General features: G+C 36.6%; 2 protein-coding genes across 2 annotated transcripts; one reads left to right on the forward strand and one right to left on the reverse strand.

The window, feature by feature from the left end:
* The first annotated feature begins 8,304 nt into the window (after positions 1-8,304).
* Positions 8,305-11,857, forward strand: LOC133863445 (beta-fructofuranosidase, insoluble isoenzyme CWINV1-like). Its single transcript, XM_062299374.1, has 6 exons — positions 8,305-8,413; positions 8,504-9,366; positions 9,444-9,602; positions 9,728-9,969; positions 10,106-10,196; positions 11,137-11,857. Exons 1-6 carry the CDS (start codon positions 8,383-8,385, stop codon positions 11,314-11,316), a joined length of 1,566 nt encoding a protein of 521 aa, XP_062155358.1. The 5' UTR covers positions 8,305-8,382; the 3' UTR covers positions 11,317-11,857.
* A 2,581-nt stretch (positions 11,858-14,438) lies between these two features.
* LOC133864550 (nucleosome assembly protein 1;4) lies at positions 14,439-18,834 on the reverse strand. The gene is made up of 12 exons (XM_062300922.1): positions 18,625-18,834; positions 18,217-18,260; positions 17,846-17,941; positions 16,719-16,811; positions 16,421-16,508; positions 16,276-16,337; positions 16,003-16,187; positions 15,745-15,922; positions 15,611-15,654; positions 14,950-15,145; positions 14,801-14,818; positions 14,439-14,703 (listed from the first exon to the last, which is right to left on the reverse strand). Exons 1-12 carry the CDS (start codon positions 18,692-18,694, stop codon positions 14,635-14,637), a joined length of 1,143 nt encoding a protein of 380 aa, XP_062156906.1. The 5' UTR covers positions 18,695-18,834; the 3' UTR covers positions 14,439-14,634.
* Positions 18,835-19,194: the final 360 nt, after the last annotated feature.

Here is a 19,194-nt window from a genome sequence, read left to right on the forward strand (position 1 = left end):
AAAATATGATAAAAAACTAAAAATAAAATTAATAAGGCCCCAATTATAAAATATCAATGAAGGTGCAAAGTCTCATTAAAAAAAAAAAATAGAAAAAAGACATAATTAAGTAGATTGTCCGGTCTGTTCCAACTCCCAAGTTCCAACAAAAAAAAGAAATTAAATGCTAAGAGTGAAAGAAGATGAGAAGTCTTTTTGAAGATGGGAAGTCTCGTTAAAAAAGAAGACTTAATTAAGTCCACTGTACGCCCAACTTTCAATTTTATTTTATTTTCTTAAAGTTACATCCAAGACTTCTTGATATTAATTCTAAAGCGTTTTACACACCATGTGGTTGTCATAATCTTAACCTTCTAATAAGTGATATGTCAAATTCTTCTCCTAAAGCTATAACTTTTTTTTTGGAATTGTACAATGTATATATTCTTTGTTTTCTTCATCTACAAAACGATGGAAAATTTTACAAAATAATGTACAAACACGTTGGAAAAGTCGGATTGAAAGTATTAAAGCCATAAAATTTCAAACCCCACAAATTAGAGATGCTTTGTTGCAATTAGCAAAAACAAATGAAGATCCTAAAACAAAAAGTGAAGCTAATTGTTTAGCAACCTATGAGATAGAAAGTTTTGAATTCTTATTAAGCATGATTATTTGGTATGATATATTATTTGCCGTTAAAACTGATAGTAAAAATTTACAATCAAAAGACATGCATATTAATGTTGCTATAGATCAATTAAAACGTCTTATTTCTTATTTTAAAAATTATAGAGAAAATGGATTTACATCTGCTATAATTTCATTTAAAGAGATTGCAACTAAAATGGAAATAGAACATATATTTCATGAAAAACGTATAATTCGAAGAAAGAAACAGTTTGATGAGATTGCCATGACGAGACAACACAATCTGTTGAAGAATCTTTTAGAATTTGATTATTTCTTATATATAATAGATCAAGCTATTTCTTCAATTCAAAGTAGGTTTGAACAATTTTAGATGTATGAAAATATTTTTGGTTTTTTATTTAATTTTAAGAAATTAAAATCACTAGACGATGACAGTTTGCAAAAAAAATGTCTTAATCTTGAAGGTTTTCTAAAAGATGATATTGATGGCTTAGATTTATTTTCAGAACTAAAAGTTTTAACAGAAATTTTACAAATAGAAGAAAGTGCTCCAATTGACACATTAAATTATATAAAAATGCTTGATTCTTTTCCTAATGCAAGTATCGCTTTTAATGCAAGTATCGCTTATAGAATTTTATTGACAATACCAATTACAGTTGTTTCTACATAAAGAAGTTTTTCGAAATTGAAATTAATAAAATCCTACCTAAGATCAACAATATCAAAAGCAAGATCAAATGGATTAGCCATATTATCAATTGAAAATGAAATGTTAAAGAAATTTGAATATAAAAGCTTAATAAGTAATTTTGCATCCCAAAAAGCGAGAAGAATGCATTTTAAATAAAAATATAATTTTACATTAAATAATATTTACTTTTAAATAAAAGGCCTCACTTACACTTCTCGCCTAAGGCCTCCAAATATATCGGGCCGACCCTATTTTAGATATATGTATCATGATTTTATTAATCGCATTCTCGTAGTTATTGTGGTTATTATCTGTTGTCCGCATATTAGGTAATGGTTCTTTTGGACCTTCTTTTAGTCTCTATTAATGCATATTTTAAACGATTTTAAAAATAATTTAGACCCATTTTTAGGGTTTTGAGTTTGTTTTAATTTTTTTCAAGCAATACTCTTCTGAAAATTTTTTGATTTCTCATTACTTTTGTTTTTCGCCTAAGTACTATAAAAGAAAGTCATATAACCAATCAACCAAACCAATGTAAACGTACATAACTAATACCTAATTCAATACAACATCGTTTTCGTGAATTTATTATATATAATATATATATATAAAATATATATTATATATAAAGGGTATGCGGATGCAGTTATTAACCGCATCCACATTCACATGTGCGAATAGCAGATACGGACGGTTAATATCCGTCTTCTTGTACACCCTTACCATACGGCCCATCGATCCCCTTGCCAAATCTTTTCACTTCTTTTTCGGGATAATTACACTATTGGTCTCTGGGGTTGATCTAAATTACCAATTACTCGATCATTGTGGTACAAAAAAGCTCATGGAGGGTCCTTGTGGTAAACTATAATTACAAATCACTTCCTGAACCCGTTTTCCGTCCACCAAATTAACAAAATCCGTTAGTGGATAACAATAGACATTTAAAGGTTGTCTCACTATTTATATGACGTGACAAATTAACGAATTTCGTTAACTTGGTGAATAGAAAACGGGTTCAAATAATGATTCGTCATTATAGTTTACCACAATGACATTCCATAAACTTTTTATACCACATGAAGTGATTCGTAATTTTGGCCAACCAAAAGACCTGTGGTGCAATTATCTAATTTTTTTTATTTTTTTTCTAGCTCTTCTTGTTTAGTCATTTTAGGAGACGCCTTCACATGCTTTCCAAGTTGATTAAATAAGTATTTTCTGCGGAAATGAAATCATTATATGTTAATATTCCCTCCGTGTGCTTTTAAGCTTTTCTCAAAAGAAGCTGTGCGTTTTAAGGAATTGTTTAAATTGGTGACAAATAGTATATTTTGGAAAGTGTGACTATTTTATGTAAAGAGAACCCCTTCTGTCCGGCCATGCATAAAACAAGGGGTTTTTTGCCTCCAATTACATTTTAACACGTCATCTCAAAAAAAAAAAAAAAAAAAAAAAAATCAATGGCCATTGAAACACCGTATCTTTTGCCCCATTTCCCTCTCAAAGACATTCTGCCCTTGCCCAAGCAGACATTCCGCCACAGCCAGGCGGGACGCCGCCGGCACCGCCCAGGCCAGACCACGCCGCCAACGCCCATAATGGACCCGCTGCCACCGACCTGGTCGAAATACCAGCCAGGCCAAAACTAACGGCACCGAACGTTGCTCCTCCAACGTGGGTTTGGATGCTACCGGCACCGCCCAGGCCAAAACATGCCGCCAACTCCCGAGTCGGAACAAGCCACCGAACGCTGCTCCTCCTACGGATCGACGTCCGCCCGGCCGACGGAATGGTTGTCCCGAAGGCCACCCCCAAGTTCGGGCCAACCCCAGACCTTGGGGGTGGCCACGCGGCCGCCCCATGGACCGGGGGTAGCCGCGCGGCCACCCCCCAGTGGTCGGGGGTGGCCGCGCAGGGCCTGGGGTGGCCATCGGGCCAGCCCTAGATGGATCTAGGGTTGGCCCAAAGGCCACCCCTAGACCTCGGGGATGGCCGCGCGGCTGCCCCATGGACCGGGGGTGGCTGTACGGCCACCCCCGGCCAACTTTGGGCCCAAGAAATTGCCGATCCGTTCGTCTTCTCCTTCCCGTACAGGGACTACCCACTACGTTCGTCCTCTCCTTTGAGTTCCGACGCCGTGGAGTTGCCGCCGATCTCGAGGTCCGGCATGGCCGCGTGGGGCAATGGCTGAGAGGAGGATTTTTGGTTTTTGTTTTTTTTTTTCTTCTAAAGACTAAAAGAGTGAAGGAAGGAGATGATCCGGTGTTTTTGTCGACACTTACATTTTTTTGTGTTTTTTTTGTTTCATGCTGATATGTCAACTTCTTATTGGTGGGCAAAAAGGTGGTGATTTTTACCACCACCAAATAGAAGTTATTCTCTTATGCAAAAGGTAACGTTCATGTAATATTCTTCAAAATATTAATTTAATTCATTTATGTTATATTTTATCTCATTCCCGACCAAAAGCAAGAGAATCGTACTTAGAGTCTTATTTTATGGTTCACTTTATGGTTTTTGGTTTTTGTAGGGAAATTGTTGAATAATCAGCTATATTTGGATGTTGCCTGCAATTTAAAAAATAAAAAATGCGTCTTGCTTTAATTTGGGTTCGGCTTTTTATGTTTATGGGTTATACTTTCTAAAAATTCCAACTATCCTCCCTGCCCAACTTAAATTAGTGTAAATATATATTATATAATTTAGTCCATGGGGATTGGAAACCCTTTGACTGGGACATGATTCCTTAGAATTATGTAGAAATTGTAAATTCTGAAATTATGAGAATTTATGACATTTATTGTATAAAATGGCTTAGAAATTAATGCTAAATATTACAAAAGTAACATATTATCGAGACATAAAAAATTAAAAAAAAAAAATCCTATCAAAAGACTTATTTTTCACTTTTGAAAAAACGTTTCTCTTTTAAAAAAACAAAAAGTTATATTTTGGCTCAAAACTTTTCTACAACATAAAGCGCAAGGACATGATAAAAATATACTCACTTCTCCTTGGTATATAACATCTCACTTTTTTAATAAGTAACATTTTTCAAGCGGTTCGATAAAATAAACGACCTAAATTCACATAATTTTTGAATCTACAAGTTCTTTGAAATTGTATTAGCTTAAGGTAGCCGAACCACTTAAATTTATATTTTTATATTTTATTATAAAAGATACATGTCATAATATTATTAGTACTGACATAACATATTAATAGGATTTCATCCAATTTATTAACATAAAACGCATCCAAGAACCTATTTGCGTTATGACTAATGATGCTACATCATAACTCTTGTGTTATTTACTTATTTCAAAAAGTTTTTTTTTGTCACTTTTTAAATATCAATAAGCTATTTGCAACTCAGGAAAATTATGTAGGCTAATTTTATAATTTTTTTTCATTAAATAAATAACCATTGTCAAAAATTTGCTACATACATACATGGCATGCATGCAATTGTTACCAGCATTTTTCCTCACAATCATTTTTTGTTTGGGTAAATGGGATTAGGTTTATGCAGATGTATATGATTATTCATATAATACTCATAGAAATGCATATAATTACAAAAAGTATTTAGTTTACACAGACAAATGAAAAACGTGGGACATTCAAAATTCATATAAAAAAAGAAAAAAGAATATTATGGGCATGACTGCAAGATTAGAGTACTACCCATGCTTTTTTGTCTCTGACATATACATATATATATATATATATATATATATATATATGAGGAGATCTGTATATATGCTTTATTGAATTTTTAATATGTAAATTATAAAGAATGATGACATGTGAGCCCATGTGGCAGCAATAATACTTAATAAAAAAAAAAAAAAAAACTGATAAGTAATAATTAAAGTGGAATAAAAACTTCACAGCTCTAAATGCTAGAAGGTACCAAATCTTCATTAGATCTAGTTAGGGAGAAACAAAAAAACCTTCTCCACCCTAGAAAGGCGAGGAAGGAAACACCATCGGGAGAGGGAGGAGTAAAACCTCTCCAACCCCCGCGCAAACATTCAACTGCTAGTTTCTTCTTTTTCTCTCTAGGGCTGGCTCTGCACAGTCTTAACTTGCTTGAGGATGCTTTTAGAATTAGCTTCAACTCGTTCCATCCATCCCGGCTTTTCAATTTGGCTTATGGAGCAAATAAACATCTACCTTTTCATCTCATCCTTTTGATTTTAATTCCTAAGAAATGTTTTCTACAAAAAAAATAAAAAATAAAAAGAAATTACTTATCATAAGGATCTTAAATCAAATCAGAGAGTTTGCTTTGAACCAAAAGACATTAAGAGAATCATAACAGTTTCCTTAAAAATTTTCTCAATTTAGGAAATTAAATCACTTTTTACTTATTTAAATGCACTTTATAAAAACTTCTTTTATTCTTTCTTTATACCATTTAAATATTCTTTAAATTAAATAATAGGAGAAATAAAGAAAAGCGAAATCATTTAAATATTATTTCAAATAAATGCTAGAAAAATGAAAGAGAAAAGAGAAAGTTTTTTATATTAAAATAATGTTAAGGAACCACTTTTGCTTTTCTAGATTTAAGGTACAAGTTTTGATTCTCTTGTGTTTCCTTAGTTTATAGAACAATAAGGAAATCTTATTTAAGATTTTTTAGGAGTTTTCTGTATATTTAGATAATATAATGAGATTTAGAAAAGTTGATTCTAGTACTCTAATACATTTTTTAAAAGAATTTGCTGCCCAAAAAAATTGTTTTTTTTATTATGTATTTATTTTTTAGAACATGTTGCATGTGCTACTGTATATTGCTTAAAAGGCCCGAAGGCATACATTTTGAGAAAGAGATACAAGACCCCTACACTCTAAGCCAGAAGGATCTGACTTAAAAAACAGATGTCGGAGCAGAAACACCAAATTTTATTAGAATTTCATTTGAGTCTCTCTTACATTAACACTCACTCTCAAATAAAAGAGGGCTGATCTAGCAACTAGCCAACAAAAATTCCAATAAAATTTGAGCAATACACATACAGACTATATCAGAGGAAACAAGATGAATACACAATAGAAAGCAGAAAAAACCCAAAAAAAGGACTGCCAACAGTAGAGGAAGAAGCGGATTCCGCCGAAGACGGCGGCGCGTGGAGGACATGCGTCGTCACCGATACCACCTAGCCCAGCCACAGATCAACCACCGTAGACCTCATCCAGCACTGTGCCCGGCCAAAGAAAGCGGGGGCGAGGGCGTCACACGTGCCAAAGAGTAAAAGGCTCTCTGACACGTGTAGGCCACGCGCTGAACACCAACGACTGACGTTGAACACGTACTACTGACGTGGCTTGAGCTTCCGACAGCTGGAGCGGCCGATGACGGGGAACACGATTGAGGGGCACGTATCTTTGAAAAAGCAACGGAATCGAGTAGATCTAGCTCCAAAGTTGAAGAAGAAAATCTGGAAAAATCGGCCAAACAACCACCGTTAAAAACACGATCACCGCCACACCTCCAAATTGGATCACCTAGATTTGAGTTTTTCTACCATAAACAAAAGAAAGAGAAAGAAAAAAATACAAATACAAATCTCCATAGCCTATCAAGGCTAGGTGAACAAAAGCTCCACAGCCCTAATAGTTAGGAAAAATTTAGCCACCACTGAGAGAAGCTCAGGGAGAAAACAAAACATCTTAATCCCCCAAAAAAATTGTTAAAAAGAAGGTATTTTCAAGTTTTTGTGAGAGACCACTTATAAGATCCACTTGACCGAATAAGTGGTTAGTTAGGTTAAACAATCTAATTTTTATTTAGTTAAATAAGTCTTATAAATAATTTCTCACAATCACTTATTTGAATTCAAATTGATAATGTGGGAGAATATGCTCCTTTCTCATTCAGAGTTCTAAGTGAATAGGCATGGCTGTCGGCAGCTAAAAAGGCTGTTCAAGGTGGTAATTGAAAAAAAAGAAAAAAAAAAAAGGTAGCAATCTACAAGACATCACGATGGAAAGTCATTATTAGCCATTCTTGCTTGCGTACGCTCTCTTCTTTTTATTTACTTTTTCTTACCTTTACTGATTCTAAGTTTTCACAATACCCCCTCCAACTATGAGCAATTTCTAATATTTTTCTAAATTTTCTATTTAAAGCTCTCTCTCTCTCTCTTCAAGCTTTCAAAAATTGTAATGTACCCTCTCTACTAAAAATGACAAAAATATTCAAGAAATTTAGAAACAAATACAAAACATACAACAACCAAAAAAAAAAACTATTGACCTAGGCCGTGGCAATGAATTAATTGTTAGAAATTTCTCTTGTATTCTTCCGATAATAACGTGCCTTTTAAAATTACTATTAAACTTATAATTAATTATTATAAATTTCTTATCAAATAATAATTTTAGAAGTCACTACATTATTAAAGAAACACAATTATGGAATTACTTGTAGCGATGAGTCTTTCACAGTTCTACAACCATGAGCCTTTTTATTTTTGATTTATAAGAGTATTTGTCTTTTTGAGAATTTTTAAGGATATAGTTTATAACCACAACGCTTGACTTTGACTCTCAACATAAACAACACACTTTCCTGGATTCTTCTTCTTTTTGTCTCTTGATTATTAAATCTACCACTTTTCAAAGACTCTGCATCATGTAATTTTGTCCTCTTTAATCCACACCCAAAGGCTCTCGATCTCTTTATAAACTAGTCAAAAAGCATTGCCTTCACAAATTAAGCCAGCAGAGCATGGCCATCTCTTCCGCAGCTTGGCTTCTGGTCTCGTCCTGCTTTCTCTTTCTCAGCCATGGCGTTCTTCAGCTTGAAGCTTCCCATCCTGTTTACAGAAACATTCATGCTTCTTCTTCTTCATCTCCTTCTGAACACCAGCCTTACAGAACTTCTTATCACTTCCAACCCCCCAAGAACTGGATCAATGGTCTTTCTTTATTTCTCAATCTACACCATTTTTTTTCTTTTCTTTTCTTTTTTTAATCTCTCTAACTATGTTTCTTGTTCTTGTCATCCTTTCATCTTCTGATGCTGAAATGGACAAATGGGTGTCTTTGGAAATGCAGATCCTAATGGTTGGTTCTCTTCTCTTCTCTTCTAGCTTGGGTTTTTTTTTTTCAATTGTCAATTTAATTTAGAAAATAATAAATTTGAATTTTATGTAGGACCAATGATCTACAAGGGAATTTACCATCTGTTCTACCAATACAATCCCAAAGGAGCGGTGTGGGGCAACATTGTCTGGGCCCACTCAACATCAACGGATTTGGTGAACTGGACACCGCATATTCCTGCCATCTACCCATCACAACCGTCGGACATCAACGGTTGCTGGTCGGGTTCCACCACAATCCTCCCCACCGGCGAACCGGTCATTCTCTACACCGGAATCAACCAACAGAGCCAGCAAGTCCAAAACTTGGCCGTGCCCAAGAACCTCTCCGACCCATACCTCAGGGAATGGAGCAAGTCACCCAAAAATCCGCTAATGGCGCCCACGGTGTCTAACCAAATCAATGCAAGCTCGTTTAGAGACCCGACCACCGCTTGGTTAGGCCCTGACCGGAGATGGAGAGTGATCGTCGGAAGCAAAAGGGACCGCCAGGGATTAGCTATTCTATACCGGAGCAAAGACTTCGTTCACTGGATCAAAGCCCAGCAACCACTTCACTCGGCAAAGGACACCGGAATGTGGGAGTGCCCCGATTTCTTCCCGGTTCCGATTAATGCCAAATTTGGTGTTGACACGTCAGTTGCCGGTCGGCATGTTAAACACGTGCTTAAGGTGAGCTTGGATGACACTAAACACGAATACTACACGGTCGGAACTTACAAACTGGACAAGGATATCTATATTCCCGACAAGGGACAGGTGGACAGCGATTCCGGCTTGAGATACGACTATGGGAAATTCTATGCTTCAAAAACTTTCTTCGACAGTTCGAAGAAGAGAAGAATCTTGTGGGGTTGGATTAACGAGTCCTCCAGTGTCGATGATGATATCAAGAAGGGATGGTCTGGAGTTCAGGTAATTAATTAACAGCGCACTAGTTAAGCAAACTTAGAATTTGTTTGATTTTTTTTTTTTTTTGGCACATTTTGCAGGCAATTCCAAGGACTGTTTGGCTGGATGAATCCGGGAAACAATTAGTGCAATGGCCCGTGACAGAGATTGAAAGGCTGCGTGAAAACCAAGTACACTTGACTAAGCAAGTGCTGAAGGGAGGATCAGCCCTTGAAGTTTCTGGTGTCACATCAGCGCAGGTGAAACATTTCTTTCTTATAAACTCATCCATACATCTTCCTTTGACCGATCCATGATGCAGGACAAGCCTTTAAGAAATGTAATAAAATTCTTCACGAATCTTTTTTCCTTTTTGTTTCTGCAGGCTGACGTAGAGATTTCATTCGGAATAAGTGATCAGTTGGAGAAAGCAGAAAAGCTGGACCCAAGTTGGAGCAATCCACAAGCACTTTGTAGCGAAAAGGGTGCGTCGGTCAAGGGGCGGCTTGGACCATTTGGGCTGCTGGTTCTGGGTTCAAAGGGGCTGCAAGAGCAGACGGCAGTGTTCTTTAGAATCTTCAAAGGGCGAGACAAATATGTGGTGCTAATGTGCAGTGATCAAAGCAGGTCGGGTCCCATTAAGGGAGTTCTTTTTCTTTAATTCCCATCTATTTCTTTTACCAAAAGTAGTTCAAAGTTTTGATTTTTGAACTTTTTTTTTTTTTTTTTAAATATTATTTTGTTTTCTCTGGTCGATCGACAGGTCTTCTTTAAATCCTGATAATGATAAGACCACCTATGGGGCTTTTCTGGATGTCGACCCTGCTCGTGAGAAGCTGTCACTTAGAAGCTTGGTGAGTTCCTACGAAATTACACTAAATATATATATATATATTCAAACTCCTTTACTTTTCAACCCGAAAGTCCCCATCGTTCAGTGATTTCAAAGAAATTTCTAAAATGGTTTAGTGTTCAATTCTCGAAACGAAAATCTTTAATCTTATTAGTATTAGTTGTCTTGAGCTTTACTTAATTATGTTTTGATAGGGCTGGGTCAGGCTACGCCTCCACTCGTTGCATTCACTTGTCTTGAGTTTTACTTCTGTTTTGATAGGGCTGGGTCAGGCTGTGCCTCCACTCGTTGCATTCATGGGATGTTTAGTAGAACACTTTAAAGCCTGACTCTATTTGGCTACTCTTAGCCACCAGATGCTGCATAAAAGAATTTTCTTCCTAACATCTTATACAAAAATAAACACAAGAGTATTTTGAAAATTTCGAAAAGATTTGAATTGACATTTCGCATTTTTTCTTTATTTTTTTCAATCCATAGAAATATGACATAGGATGTGACTTGAAGGCCTTCATTTTTCTTCTATTTTTTCGAAGATTGATTTCAGGAAGAGTGTAACAAATCTTTACCATAAAGTATAATCTTAGGATTGGGATTCAAAGCAATTATTTTCGATGGTAATGTCCGAGTAAGTGGTTGGACTAGATAAATGAAATATTTGTGCAAATTACTAGCAATTCAGACAAATAATTGGTGTAAATCTTATCCTAATCTTAGAAATCCATTTTCTGAACACCCAATATGGATAAATTATTAAATCGTTTGACTTATGAGTCTTTTCCCAAAAAAAAAAAAAGACTTCCCAATCCCAATATTGGAACCCAAACCCCACAAATGTACTACACCAATCTAATGGTTTCCCTACTCCTTAAGATGTGTAGGTATGCTTTTACACGTTTACCCATTTCATGACCATTTTTGGTGTTTATCCCTTCCAACAGATCGATCATTCTATTGTGGAGAGCTTTGGTGGAGAAGGAAAGGCTTGCATAACAGCTAGAGTTTATCCCACATTGGCAATTCATGATGAAGCCCACTTGCATGTTTTCAACAATGGCACTCAGAGTGTTCAAATCACAAAATTTAGTGCTTGGAGCATGAAGAAAGCCCTAATCAGTTGAGAGTTGAAACTCAAAAACGCAGTGGAAACTGTGGATGGGACTTCCATTTTTCTCTCCAGAAATAAATGTCTTTTTTCTTTTTCAGTTTTTTTTTTGGCTTACCCCAATAATGGTTTCCTTTTTGTCTAGCCTCCACCATGTGTTGCAACTTGCAAAAGGTTTATAAAGCAATTGAGTCGAAAGTTCTTGATTATTAACTTTGTTCTCTAGACACTGTGGAAACAGAAGTGATGGAAAGAGTGGTAAATTGAAGGGGATATGAAACTCTCCACAAGAAGAATTATGGTGTTATGATAATACGATAAGTGGGACATGGCAGGTCGATAATTATCTATTTCAGTTAAGAGTTTTGAGTCTGTAGCACTACGGTGCAGTGTTTTTGTAAGTCTTTATTGCCTTGGATTATTGGAAGTAGGAGTTTACAGTTTATCTTCCTGTCATTGATTGTAGGGGTGGAGTTCATCTCCAAGTCAAAAGTCTTTGTATTTCTCTTATTTATAGTTGTAAGTGATTAATAAAACAAAGCATAATTAATGGCAAACCTTGTGTTTTTAAAAGGTTTAGGTTCTTTCATAATCTGAGGTCTAAGTTTTCTTAGAACCTAACAATTTATCCCGTTAGGTGTTTAAGAATTATTCATGTAATATGTGGTGAATCATTTTGGCACAAAATAGTTTGACAAATTTACCATATGACACTATGCTAACATTTTAGTTGCGGGAGTATAAACAAGACCAAACAACATATCACACGTGCAGTTAAAGTTAAACAGCTAATGACAATAAGTTCTAAATCAAATGCGCTTTCTCCTTAGAATGAACTGAAGGATGAGGTCGACATTTTCAAGCCTATTAGGTAAGAGTACAACTCATCAATAATGATTATATATATTAGAGAAATACAAACAGATGTAAAGTTAACTCATTACTTAAAAAAATAAATAAAAAAAAGAAGGATTGTGACCGTGTAGTAACCCTCAATGGAGGAGCATGGTCACCCCAATTTGGAGTGGCTAAGCGATCAACCTTGGCTTACTAAGTTACTGTGGTGGTCGTGCGATCACCTTTGACCAAGACAGAAGTAACCGTACAACCACCCCTCTAGAGAAATGATTCTTACACTCATTTCTCACAACAGCCCCACAACAAAAAACGTTTTACCTACTCATGCCCCATCCCATCCCCACGATATTCTCTTTCGTTCTCAACTCTCTCTCTCTCTCGTCTTGATTTTAAGCAGGTTAAGAGAATCAGCAGCTTTATTTGTTAACTTTTTGTTTTTTGTGTTTTATCTTCTGTTTTTTGAACTTTTTTTTTTTAAAAAAAAAAAAAACACTAACAAGTAATTTAAACTCAAAATACTCGTAAAAAAACACAAAAGCAATACATAGGTAAGAGCATTCCAGTGAAGTAGCTAAATTTTAGCTAGAAAACTCACGTTTCCCATCTATAAGAGCATTCCTAGTAGCCTCACCAAATTTTACTCACCAAAATAACTAAAAAACATTTTTTTCTATTATGGTGAGCCACTTATTAAAATTCTCCCAGCAGCCTCACCATTTTAACTAGTCAATATTCACTATTCCATTTAAACAATAATTTTTTCATATTTATTTATTTTTTCTCTATATAATCTTTTTACAAAAAATCATTCATATCCATGAAATAAAGACATTATCGTGTGAGAGATAGGAGAAGAAAATGAGAGAAAAAAGGAAAAAAAAAAAAAAATGTGCTAATCATGTGAGAGAGAAAGGTGAAACAAAATTTGGTGAGTGGGTTGTTGAGTGAAAATGCCTCACCTAATTTGGTTAGTAATTTCAGTTATCAAATTTTTTTGGTTAAAATGGTGAGGCTGCTGGGAGTGATTTTTCAGGATTTTCATCAAATTGGCTTACCAAAATAGCTAAAAAACTATTTTGGTGAGACTACTAGGAATGCTCTAAAGCTACTTTTCAGAAACACCATAGATCCAATTCTCTAATTCTTTCTCTTCTTTGGACTTTGAAGGTAGGGTTGGCAATTCGGATCAGCGGGTCGGGTTCGTGTCGACCCGGCTGACCCGATTACATAATCGGATTCAACACGAACCTGACCCAATTATTAATCGAGTCGTAACAGCAAACCCGAACACGACCCAATAATGAATCAGGTTACACGACACGAACCCACGAACACGTTTTGCAACTCTGTTAACGCATGCTCACTGGCTCACTAGCCACTGCTCACCGGCATCGCCTCATCCCACATGCCACGAGGATGGAGGGCATGAGGTAGAGCAGGTTTGACTGGGCTTGGACAGTTGGATCCAAGAACCGATCCGGCACTCGCAGATTTCGACGAATTCGTCGTGCTTGATCAACAGCACCGCATAAGGGTCAGAAAAAGTAAAACTGAAAACATACCGGTTGTGGCGTCATTCGGGGGGCGGAGCCGCGGAGGTGACCAAACCGCGTGAGGCTCAGCGAGATCGGCCGGATGGTGGGCGGCGACACTGACGGTGGTGTGGCCGGGTATATGGTGGTGGGTAAGAGAGGGGGGAGGAAAAAGTTTGGCGCAAAGAGAGGGGGAAAAATTGGAAAAGGCCGGATGGTAGGCATGCGGCGGGCGGCATGCGAGCTAGGGTTCGCAAAATCACAGTTGTAATTTGTAAAAGTAGAATGGGCATTTCATGTTTTGGTTCGGGTTAGAAGTTAGAACTTAGTTCTGTAACTTCTGTTCTTTTCTCTTTCTTTTTTTTTTTTAAAAAAAAAAATACAATCAGGTCAGAATCGTGTCTAACGGGTCAACCCACGGGTTGACCCGCCAAATATGATTGTAATCGAGTCAGAATCGAGTTTACCCGATTTTGACCCGAACCTGATTATATAAAACCCAAATCCTATTTTCCCGTGTCGTGTTCGTGTCGGATTCGCGAGTCGTGTCAAAAATTGCCAACTCTATTTGAAGGTATATTTTCACGGTAATCCATTCCATTTTCCTTTTAGAGCAGCATTCCTCTCTCCCCCCCAGATCGAGCCTCATTGGCCACTTAATTATAAATTAAGCAAATTATTTGGATTAAAGATACCGAACTGCTTACTTTTTTTCTTTCAGGGCGCCCAAATTTGCAGTAGTGGTGAATTTGGTAGGCCATCGTTCATGCTGGAATTAACCAATGGAGAAACCGAAATTTTCAAGAAAAGTTAATATATCATACAAATACAGCGAATCAATAAAGACAACATCAATTGAAAGTATAGTGCCATTTTACAGATACTATTTTGAGTAATAAGACCCCACAAGAGCCAAGGGAAAAGAAGAAACAAGAAAAGTAACACTACTGCTGCTTGCACTCCGGAGGGCGCTCACCTTGCTGACCTTCCCCAGCTTGTGCTCTTCCAGTTTTCTGCAGTTCATAATAATAATCCAGAAGTTATTACAGCACTAACCCAGCGTATCAGTTTCTTAGAGTCCGTACGAAATATTATGTCAGATCATCTCACCTTGGGTCGAGCAGATGACTGCAAGATTCAATGAAATGATGGAAAAAAAAAAAGAATACATTAGCATTTTGAACTTACAAATCTATCTGACTTTCAAATTAAGAACTGAAATAGTACAGGATAAGTGAAAATCTTGATGATAAGTGTACCTTCTTCCTGCTCTTGCCTTCCTCTTCCTCGTCATCATCCTCATCGTCGTCGTCGTCGTCCTCATCCTCATCATCTTCATCATTCTCATCATCCTCTTCGTCATCATCTCCTATATCCTCAAACTCATCCCCCTGTACAGCCTCCCCCGTAAACCATGACACCGCATGAGGGATGATTTTATCCCGAATTGTTGATCTACACAGCAATACCAACGAATGGTCATTTCAGAAAACAATAATATATTTGGATGACTAGATAAAAACCCTTTTAAGCTCATATCACAACTCAAATGGGTCTTCCGTAATTCTTTTTGTTTTTCGTGGGATGTGAAATATCCCCTTCATGCTACGCCACCAAATTTTATTTATTCAGGAAACAACATTGATATTTTTCCACACAACGCTTGTACTACCCTTTTCATTTGTAATGACTATATTACTGAAAAGGCAATATAGGACAAACCAATTCATATCAGATGCCTAGCAAACTCCAATGTTACCAATCGAGCAGGTTTATCACATGCACAAGAGACATCTCAAAATGATAAAAATATATTTCCACTAAACTTTAGAATGCCTCATCAAAGGATAAGATAGAAATGTTATCTCACACATTAGAACATTAAGTTCTAATGCTCAAGAAAAAAAATATGTGACTTACCCAACCTCGTAGTCCTGCTCCATTTGATTTTGAAGTTCTTCAGCCTGAAAATAGATCACAAAATTCAGAAACAATAGTATTTATTATACTTCCAATCACCTTGTCATCTTGTTATACAAGAAAACTAAACTTACAGTATCTTCATCAAGATCCTCATCATCCTCAGGGACCTGTGGAGGGTTAAAGAAGTTAAAGAAGCTTTCACAATTCTCAGTTTTTGTGATGGGCTTGGCATTCTTCGATCCCTTTCTTGGCTTCTTTTTCAGGATCTTCTGCGTCAAGCTTTTCCCTGGATGCCATTCAATCTCCGTCCTAGAAAACACCCAGACATAAGAAGAGACTCAAAGAAAGAGAGAACAAAACATTTCATTAGAAAACAGAGATTAAATTACCCAATCGCTTTCTCTAATATAGGCTCCTCGTCATCAATCATGTGATATGTTTTAGTAAGGACAGAATTCTTGAAATAAGGATTAGGATCAAAGAAGAAATCCAGCTTAAAACCCTTTGGGTTGTCAATTCTGCACCACTTTATATCTTTGAGGTAATTGAGAGCTCCTTCATCACGCTCCGAGATCTATTCCAGGAATCAGTAAATAAATCATAATTCCACAATCAATTCAATGGATGAATAACATAGACAATGGCTTAAGAAATCTTCTCACCTCCTCAGCTAATACTTCGTTAGTCTTCATAGCTGTAAGCCAGAAGTCAGGCACTCCTTTCTCTGCATTTCCAGGTGAAATCAAACATCAAGTTCAAGGAAAGATTGTTGTCTATAGATAATAGATTTTAACTTTTGAAAGGTACCTTCTGCAGCTTTGTCCTCTTCTTTATCCGCAGCAGCTTCATTTGCAACTCCTTCAACTTCGACTACACCATTCACAATCTCATATCTCTGCAAGGACCCAATAAACAAATGAATTAACTGAAAAAGATATATGAGCCAGCCCTGTAAATCAACAACACCCGTGGAGCAGCGAAATACATTGATCCTAGGCTATTTTTGACAAATAAATCTCTAACCTGGAAAACATCACACCGATAATAATGCAGTGATATCAATAAATATGATGCAAAACTTACTGCTTGTCAGTATCATATATACCTTTGTGTAAAGTGGTTCATAAAACTTCTGGTATTTAGCTTCCAATGCCGCTCTCTCCTCAAAAAACTTTGCCTCCAGCTCATCGTGTTGGATCTGCAAATTAAGAATGTGTAAGGTTATATCCAACTCTATATTTTTATTTTTTATTTTTGAGGGGAACTCTATATTTGAAGATCAAATGAATCATATGCTCGAACTAGCACCCCGCTCACAAAGATCGCTGAGTTCAAAGCCAAGCTGAGCAATTGTCAGGGTGCTTGGGCGAGGCAAGATTCCTGACAGCCTAAACACCCTTGAGGCAAGTAAACTTTGCAGACGCAACAAGTCAAGCACCTCTGAACAGGTGCTATAAGTATGAAGCCCATTGAAACAACAGCTCTTGCCAAATTTGCTTTTAGTAACTTCTGATTTTTAAGGGTTTGTTTTGGTTCTTTTTTCTTTTGTGGGCTGCTCCTTGTGGGTTTTGAGTATAAGGGCTTACGTCCTTTTGGGTTTGATTGGGTTTCTTTTTGTGGGCTGGTTTGGTTTTCCTGTGTATACTTACCGTGTACTAAGGAGTGCCTTACGCTTTTTAATAAAACATTTTCTTACTTATCAAAAAACAAAAAATTGTATTCACACATACCCTAATAACAAAGGGGAATATGTTCTTTCCATTCAATGATATATTACACACACATCCATATTTCAAGCATTGCATGAAATTAGTCATTCTGGTACTATACTCAAGTAAGTGATTCACAATCATTTGAGTGATAAACTTGAGTGTGTGGTTGTCATTCTCAGAAGTTATCCAAGGCATCATAAAGATGAGATTAATAATCCTTCTGCAAACCGAAATCTAAGGGAGAACAAATAAAAAAGAAATAATGTAACAAGCATAGACCTGTCCACTATGGGGAGAGGGGAACACTACATTAGTCGAGGAAACCATGCTAAAGCAAACCCACTATTACACAATTTAAGGTCACATGTGGTTTTCATGCATACATCACGTCATACAACTTACACCGGAGAATATAAAATTAATGTTATTAAGATTAGCAGAAAAAGTTTGAAATCTATACAAAAATGTAAACCAGAGAAAAACAAAATTCATAACTGATAGCATTTAGAGGCAAGCTCACCTGAATCTCTCTCAGAACCTCCACGCGCTTCCTTACTTTGGGTGACAGAGATTCTAGGATATCCGAGTGCCCAGCAGCCAAACTCTGAAGCTTATCCTGCACAAACATCAAAACACATCCAACAGTGCATCGTCAGAAAAATAAGACCCCAGAATCAACACATCCATTTGGCACTGAAATTAGGCTCTTTTTTTTTTTTTTTTTAAATGGAAAAGAATCTTAAAGGCCTCATCCTTTTCCATCGTTTCCGCTTGCCTCTTTCGAAATGCACAAACCACCCACTTAAACATTCACCACCAAACTGGCCCTTAATTAACTGACTATACTAAACAATACCAAAACCATCTTCATTTTGGACAAAGAAAACTTGCCTTGAGCGCATTAACAAGACCCGCACGATCCTCCGCACTAAGAGCTATACACAACAACAAACACAGAGCTTAGAAGTCATTGCACTTTCAACAGCAGAAAGCTACAAACATTTCTAACATATAATCATAAGCATACACACAATATATATACATGTATGTGCGTGTACCTGTTTGATTTTAATTTTTATAACTAAGATGAAATTCAAACAGTTTCACATAATACAAGAGGGAAGAATATTCAACGGTACCAGACAAATTTGAAAGACTAAAGCTAAGAATAGTTTCCACCAAATAATGACATGTATATATATATATATATATATATATATATATATATATATATATATATATAGAGAGAGAGAGAGAGAGAGAGAGAGAGAGAGAGAGAGAGATTAGGGTTTAGTGTACCGGCGGCGGCGGCGGGGAGGGAGGAGCCGAGATCGGACATGTCGAAGTTGTCGTTTCTGTTGTTACTCATTTCTTCTAAGCTCTGTTTGGTGGGCGAGAAAAAAAAAGGCGAACCCTAGAGAAGGAAAATGAGGGAAAGTGGGGAAAGAGGGAGGGAAAACAAGAGAAGAGAAAGGGCAAGAGCGACCGTCCTTCTCACACTCTCGTAGGAGTTTTGGGTTTTTATATGATGACAACGACGAAGATGATGATGTGGAGGAGAAGGACGATGCGTGTCACGTGCCGATGAAGAGCGTGGACTGCACGGGCCAATTGGGTGGCAATTACGTGAGGGTATCAGTTGGGCCCAGCCAACTATGTTTATAACTTTATGCTATGATTTTCCATTTTTCATAATCAATCATCCAAAACGTGAAGAAATAGAATAGAAGAAGAAGAAGAAAAAAATCATAAAAAAAAATGAAGAGAAAATCATCCAAAACGTGAAGATTTACCATCATTTATATTTTTAATAATTAGACTTAGGGTGTGTTTGAAATTGGGATTTTATAGACAAAAAAATGCGATTTT

This window comes from Alnus glutinosa, chromosome 3 (genome assembly GCF_958979055.1).
Source record: "Alnus glutinosa chromosome 3, dhAlnGlut1.1, whole genome shotgun sequence".
NCBI classification, from domain to species: domain Eukaryota; kingdom Viridiplantae; phylum Streptophyta; class Magnoliopsida; order Fagales; family Betulaceae; genus Alnus; species Alnus glutinosa.